The following is a 7,642-nucleotide window of genomic DNA, read 5'->3' as shown; positions in this document are numbered from 1 at the left end:
ACAGCACTGCGTTACCTCACACGTTTAATTCGTCAAATAAACTGACCTGTGTGATTAGTAATTCTGCATGAAATGTCCTTATTCTTTTATATCTGCGGGAGTCACGTGCGCTGATATCTGTCTCTCATTAGCAATTGCGCCATAATTCATACCACAGTCATGTTAAAAACAACAATGTATTCACTCATCCATAAACATTATTAGATCCTTCGGCATGATGACAAGTTCCATAATTCCGCTTAATGCATAATCAACTGACGCCTTTGTTATTGTAACTGTACATTCACACCGCCGCCGGCGAGAGCGGGAAAATTCGCTCTCACCGCCCTGCCATCGACGCCGTGAGATTCGGGGACTCTCTGGCGCTCTGACGTAGATTTTAGAATGCGTGATTTAAAAAAATTTGTTTTACGATATTGGCCACACGTAGGGTATAAGTTAACCTATTAAAATCTTTTAAATGTGAAAGTAACAAAACACCAACAATGTCAGACACTTTTTTCCATTCGTCGTTCTTTTTATTAATGTCCCTGTATGTAAACAGTACCACGAGCCCCTTCAGACCAGGACCTTCAGCATGCACTGGGACGGATTGCAGCCGAGTGTGAAGCGGCTGGGATGAGAATCAGCACCTCCAAATCCGAGGCCATGGTCCTCAGTCAGAAAAGGGTGGCTTGCTCTCTTCAGGTTGGTGGAGAGTTCCTGCCTCAAGTGGAGGAGTTCAAGTATCTTGGGGTCTTGTTCACGAGTGAGGGAAGGATGGAACGGGAGATTGACAGACGGATCGGTGCAGCTTCCGCAGTAATGCGGTCGATGTACCGGTCTGTCGTGGTGAAGAAAGAGCTGAGCCGCAAGGCGAAGCTCTCGATTTACCGGTCAATCTACTTTCCTACTCTCACCTATGGTCATGAGCTTTGGGTCATGACCGAAAGGACAAGATCCCGGATACAGGCGGCCGAAATGAGCTTTCTCCGCAGGGTGGCTGGGCGATACCTTAGAGATAGGGTGAGGAGCTCGGTCACTCGGGAGGAGCTCAGAGTAGAGCCGCTGCTCCTCCACATCGAGAGGGGTCAGCTGAGGTGGCTCGGGCATCTGTTCCGGATGCCTCCTGAACGCCTTCCTGGGAAGGTGTTCCGGGCACGTCCCACCGGGAGGAGACCCCAGGGAAGACCTAGGACACGCTGGATGGACTTTTTATTTCAATTAAAAGCCTGGGAACACCTCGGTGTCCCCCCGGAAGAGCTGGAGGAAGTGTCTAGGGAAAGGGAAGTCTGGGCATCTCTGCTTAGATTGCTGCCCCCGCGACCCGGCCCCGGATAAGCGGAAGAAGATGGATGTATGGACTCTTTCAGTATCGGGGCGGCAACTTCAGCAGCCCAAAAAGGCCTCTCCCAACAGCAGATCCAAGCTCTTGGGAGATGGTCCTCCGATGCTTTCCAAAGCTATATCAGGACCAACCGGTTCCACGTTAAAATAGCCCACCAAACCTGCCCACCTGGGGTCTCTCTCTTTCCGTCCAGTGATCATTTGGGTCTCACAGCGGACGCAGTGAGAAAATCTCCCGGTCGAGTACTCATTTTCCTCTTTCCTGTTTCCTCTGTTTGTCCAGCGAGCATATTGTCTCACAGCGGACGCAGCGAGAACTTTCCCGGTAGAGCACTTACGTTTTCTCTTCCGTCCAGCGAGCATTTGGTCTCACAGCGGACGCAGCAATAACTTTCCCGGAAGAGCACTTACGTTTTCTCTTCCGTCCAGCGAGCATTTGGTCTCACAGCGGACGCAGCGAGAACTTTCCCGGTAGAGCACTTACGTTTTCTCTTCCATCCAGCGAGCATTTGGTTTCACAGCGGGCGCAGTGAGAAAATCTCCAAGTCGAGTACTCATCTTCCTCTTTCCTCTTTTTGTCCAGCGAGCATTTGGTCTCACAGCGGACGCAGCAATAACTTTCCCGGAAGAGCACTTACGTTTTCTCTTCCGTCCAGCGAGCATTTGGTCTCACAGCGGACGCAGCAAGAACTTTCCCGGTAGAGCACTTACGTTTTCCAGAGAGCTGCACGGGTCCGATTTTGTAAATCCGCACCCGCCCGTACCCGCAGGGCTTAAAACCGCATCCGACCCGTTTTCCGACAGCAGCACTAATTAAAATCCGCAACCCGACCCGACCCGCTTAAAATAGAACCGAGATCCGACCCGCACCCGAAATAAAATCAGTTTAGTCAATCACATTATAGACACACTTTTTTCAAATTTGTATTGCCTTTGGCGGCTTGCCTTAACACAAGGACAACAGCCGAAGCTGTCAAAAAGCCGATAGTAGGCCTACATGGCTAACGCGTTACCACAAAACAATTCAATTTCGTCTAGCACATCAGCTTCACAATTTTATATATATTTATATATTGTTTCATCAATATTAATTATATGAGAAGTTAAAAGCATAGTAGCCTAAGATCATACGTTGTGCAATATGTCGGGAGACAGAGGCAGACATTATTGACCACTTCATTATAAGTTTCTTACTGTATAAAGCCTTTCTTTAAATTGAATTTCGTTTTGTATTAATTTTATCTTAATTTTAAATGATGTTTTATAACCAATTGTCTGAATTTAATAAATAAGAAGTAGCCTAATAGCAGGCATCAGGACACGGAGCGGATCAACGGCGCATGAACTGGAAATTAACGAAACTCAGCGTATAAGCTACATGCCTCACAGACCTGAGAAACATATAGAAAGCTTGAAATGTGTAGCCTACTTTTAAACAAAACAATTCAAAACGAAAGAAAACAGCTCTGTCTCCTGTCCTGGCTATATTTGACATAGGCCTATATAGCCTATTCAATAATCATTAGGCTACTTTTCCCGTTTCTTTGTGACGTTTTCATGAACGAGTCATCACCTCTCAATAGTTAATATTGTTATTTGGTGTTCAGGTTATACAGGTTTTCAAATGTTATTTAATAAAAATATAATTTTTTTCCCCTGTGGCTGTGTTTGCATTAAAGGGATAGTTCACTTTGAAATTAATTTTTGATATGTTTTAGCTTACCTCAAGGACATCCAAGATGTAGGTGTCTTTGTTTCCACAGTATTTTCAATTTTGATATTTTTAGGTCAAACCATTCTTGTCTGAAAGTCATATCATGCAGGTCTATGGGGTCCACCTCAAAGAGCATGCACAGAGAAGTCCAAATGAAACATGATTTAATGACTCGTAAATGTAAGTACACATTGATGGCCTAAGACACGAAACGAGCGGTTTGTGTGGGAAAACGAACAGTATTTATATCGTTTTTACCTCTTGTAACAAAGCCATGTCCAAGTGATCTGAGGGCGCGCGCGCTTCCTTCTGTGTGACGTGTGCACAGAATGGTGCATAGATATGTATACACTAGATTTCGCATTAAAGACATTCGTTCCAATGAACTGCCGTAGCCAAGGTGACATCTAGTGTATACATCTATGCACCAGTCTGCACACACGTCACACACCAGGAAGCGCGCGCGCCCTCAGATCACTTGGACCTTTTACAAGGCGCCGCATCTCACTGAACCCGTGTTTAGACCCGCGTTTCCCCGTGTCCGACCCGACCCGCACCCGTATCCGACACAGTTGGATATTTTTCACCCGTTTGAGCAAAATTTGCGGGTACCCGAACCCGTGCAGGACTCTGACGTTTTCTCTTCCATCCAGCGAGCATTTGGTTTCACAGCGGGCGCAGTGAGAAAATCTCCCGGTAGAGTACTCATCTTCCTCTTTTCTGTTTTCTGTGTCCCATCAAGAAAGGTGCAAACTCTCCCGATTGGCCGTTCCAAATTACAACTGCTCCCCGTTCGCAGGCCAGCAGGGCCCGTCAGTCTGGCGCAGTGAGCCGCCATCATGGGCCCTGTGTCATCACAGTCCGGTGGCTGTCCTCTGCTCTTTAGCCTTTTGGGGGGAGTACTCTGGTTTGGGCCCTCCCCCCGGACCCCGGACAGCATGCCAAATATGCATTAAACTTTACTCCCTCTAATTGTATCTAAGTGTGAACTCGTGAAACAGTGAATCACACTTTTCTGAATATGGGGCTTCGTAAACGCAGACCAATCAGAGTGCCTATGATGACCCCTGTTGAAAGCGCCTATAATAGGCATGCAAGCGTCAGAATTGGACCTTGGAGCAGTGGAAGAAGGTCTCCTGCTCTGATGAGTTCAGTTTACTTTGACATCATGTGGATGACCGTGTATGTGTACTCTGTTTACCTGGGGAAGTGATGGCACCACGATACACTTGATGTTGACAAGCCGGTGGAGAGAGAGTGATTCTCTGGCTAATGTTCTGCTGGCAAACCCTGGGTCCAGCCATTCATGTGGACTTAAGTTTGACATGTGCCACCTACCTAACCATTGTTGCAGACCAGGTACACCCCTTCATGACAATGGTGTTCCCTGGTGGAAGTGGCCTCTTTCCGCAGGATAATGTACCCTGCCACACTGCACACATTGTTCAGGAAGGGTTTGAGGAACATGCTGAAGAGTTCAAGGTGTTGCCCTGGCCTCCAAATTCCCCAGATCTCAATTCAGTTGAGCATCTATGGGAGCTAGACCAACAAGTTTGATCCACGGCAGCTCCACCTCGGAACTTACCTAACCCTAACCCTAACTTACAGGACTTGAAGTTCAAGTTCAAGTGTTTTTTTTGTCGTTCATTCATATACGATTACAGTATACTACAAAACGAGATGACGTTTCTCCAGGACCTTAGTGCTACATAAAAACAATCACAAATCACAATAAGTTACACAGACTAGATAAAAATTGCACATAAAAACGTGTAATATAATAATTTACTAAAAGACAGGACAGTAGGCACAATAAAGACAAAGCAGCGCCAGAACAGTTCATGGTAGTGCAAAGGTGTTGTTGTGCTTACTAAAGTGTAGAATGTAAACATGCCACTCTATGAATTAAAATTAATAGACATAGTTCTCTCAAGTGCAATTCCGGACATGTGCAAAAAGTTCAGTACCACATAGTAAACACACAGAAGTGTGTGTTTATTTTATCAGTTCCTGGGTATTTAAAAGTCTAACTGCTTGAGGGTAGAAGCTGTTACCCAGTCTGGTAGTGCGGGCCCGAATGCTCCGGTACCTCCTGCCAGATGGCAAGAGATTGAAAAAATTATATGAGGGGTGAGTGGGATCTCCCACAATGCTGGTTGCTCTGCGGATGCAGCGTTGTGTGTATATGTCTTTGATAGATGGAAGAGAGACCCCGATGATTTTTTCAGCTGTTCTAACTATCCTCTGTAGGGACTTTTGATCCTCAATGGTGCAAGTCCCAAACCAGGCAGTGATACAGCCACTCAGGATACTCTCAATAGTCCCTCTATAGAAAGTTGTTAGTATGGGCGGTGGGAGGTGTGCTTTTCTCAGCCTTCGCAGAAAGTAGAGACGTTGTTGAGCCTTCTTGGTAATTGAGCTGGTGTTAATGGACCAGGTTAGATTCTCTGTTAAGTGAACACCAAGGAATTTAATACTCCTGACGGTCTCCACAAGGGAGCCATCGATGTTCAGTGGGGAGTGGTCACTCTGTACTTTCCTAAAGTCAACAACCATCTCCTTAGTTTTATCAACATTCAGCGACAGGTTTTTGACTCTACACCAGTCCGTTAAACGCTGCACCTCCTCTCTGTACGCTGACTCGTCGTTCTGGCTGATGAGACCCACCACGGTCGTATCATCGGCGAACTTGATGAGATGGTTCGAGCTGTGCTTTGCTGCACAGTCATGAGTTAGCAAAGTGAACAACAGTGGGCTGAGTACACAGCCCTGCGGGGCCCCAGTGCTCAGCATGGTGGTGGTGGAGATGTTGTTCCCAATCCGGACTGAATGAGGTCTCCCAGTCAGGAAATCAAGGATCCAGTTACAGAGGGAGGTATCCAGGCCCAGTACTTTCAGCTTCCCGATCAAATGCTGAGGAATGACTGTATTGAATGCTGAACTATAATCGACGAACAGCAATCGGGCATATGAATCCTTTTTCTCTAGGTGAGTGAGGGCCAGATGAAGGGTGGTGGCGATGGCGTCATCGGTTGAGCGGTTAGGACGATACGCAAACTGCAGTGGGTCTAGTGTGGCGGGCAGCTGGATCTTGATGTGCCTCATGACGAGCCTCTCGAAGCACTTCATAATACATGATGTGAGTGCAACGGGACGGTAGTCGTTGAGGCAAGACACCGAAGACTTCTTAGCTATGGGGACGATGGTGGTTGCCTTGAAGCATGTTGGAACGACGGCGCTGCTCAGAGAGATATTAAAGATGTCAGTAAGAACATCCGCCAACTAGTCTGCACATCCTCTGAACACCCTGCCCGGAATATTATCTGGTCCAGCAGACTTCCGCAGGTTGACTCTGTATAGGGTTTTCCTCACATCAACCGAGTTGAGACAGAGCACCTGATCATTGGGAGCAAGGGTGGTCTTCCTCGCCACCACGTCGTTTTGTGCCTCAAACCGAGCATAGAAGATGTTCAGCGCATCTGGGAGGGAATTATCCCTGTCACAGGCAACTGATGGTGTCTTATAGTTGGTCACGGCCTGGATTCCCTGCCACATACGCCGCGTGTCGCCGCTGTCCTGGAAATGAGTTAGGATTCTCTGACCGTTCATGCGCTTTACCTCTCTGATGGCCCGGAACAGTTTTGCCCTTGCTGTACTAAGGGCCGCTTTATCGCCTACTCTAAAGGCGGAGTCACGGGTGTTCAGAAGGGAACGCACCTCCGCAGTCATCCACGACATGAAGGATCTACTGCTAACTTCTTGGTGCCAGATACCACAAGACACCTTCAAGGGTCTGGTAGGGTCGGCGCTGTTTTGGCAGTACAAAGAGGACGAATAGCATATAAGGCAGTTGGTCATAATGTTTTGGCTCGTCATCAAATAGATGACAGGGCCTTAATTAGGCAATCAATAAGCTAGTTTGGAATCAAATGTTATATGTAATGTTACTTATTTGTATTATTTTTTTTACAGCAGTGATTTGAATACTATTTAAAACATTTATGTCAAAATTATGACATATGATTTTAAATGTTGGATACAGGTGATTATGATACAGTTGACAACTGATATTTGGTGCTATGATTATTTTGTTTGCAACAAAATACAATTTGTTTGTTTCGTTCATTTTTTTCCTACTCCATTAGTATACTTTGAAACCAGTGCCACCCTGCTCATTATTAAAGCTGAACTCATTCCAACTCATTCTGCTAGGCCCGCTGCTTCATTTAAAGGACTGCATCATTTGATGAATGGATCCAGTTCTTTAGAGGATTGCAGTAATACTCTGTCATTTAAATTAAGTGGACAAGTACACCCCCATGAGATGGAACATTTACCATTGAAGATTTTCTGGTATCAACATGTTCTGCTGGGGCATAAAACACGTGTGTATCTAAGCTGTGTTGGTTAACTAAATCCTTCACAGGCACACCTCCTTTTTAGCCTACATTATCCCTTCTAATCATTTTGTGGGTTTCAGCTGTCCTCTATTTTTAGCTTCTCTCATTCTGTGCGTCACAAAACAACCTAATGCCATTTTCAATCCAGTCAGGATCAATACACATTAATACCGCCCATCTCTCAACCAAAAGAGTCAGACTG

General features: G+C 46.1%; 1 protein-coding gene across 1 annotated transcript in view; it reads left to right on the top strand.

The window, feature by feature from the left end:
* Positions 1–3,094: 3,094 nt before the first annotated feature.
* The window catches only part of LOC306999981 (uncharacterized protein), a 28,139-nt gene continuing 23,591 nt past the window's right edge, over positions 3,095–7,642 (top strand). The window contains exon 1 of the mRNA XM_079615139.1: positions 3,095–3,220. Within this exon, the coding sequence (XP_079471265.1) occupies positions 3,154–3,220 (67 nt within the window). The 5' untranslated portion in view covers positions 3,095–3,153. The remainder of the gene's footprint in view (positions 3,221–7,642) is intronic.

Source organism: Phoxinus phoxinus, assembly GCF_949152265.1.
Source record: "Phoxinus phoxinus genome assembly, chromosome: 6".
In the NCBI taxonomy this organism is placed as follows: Eukaryota; Metazoa; Chordata; class Actinopteri; order Cypriniformes; family Leuciscidae; genus Phoxinus; species Phoxinus phoxinus.
Note: the sequence above shows the minus strand (reverse complement) of the source record. Positions and strands in the feature narration are given on the sequence as shown.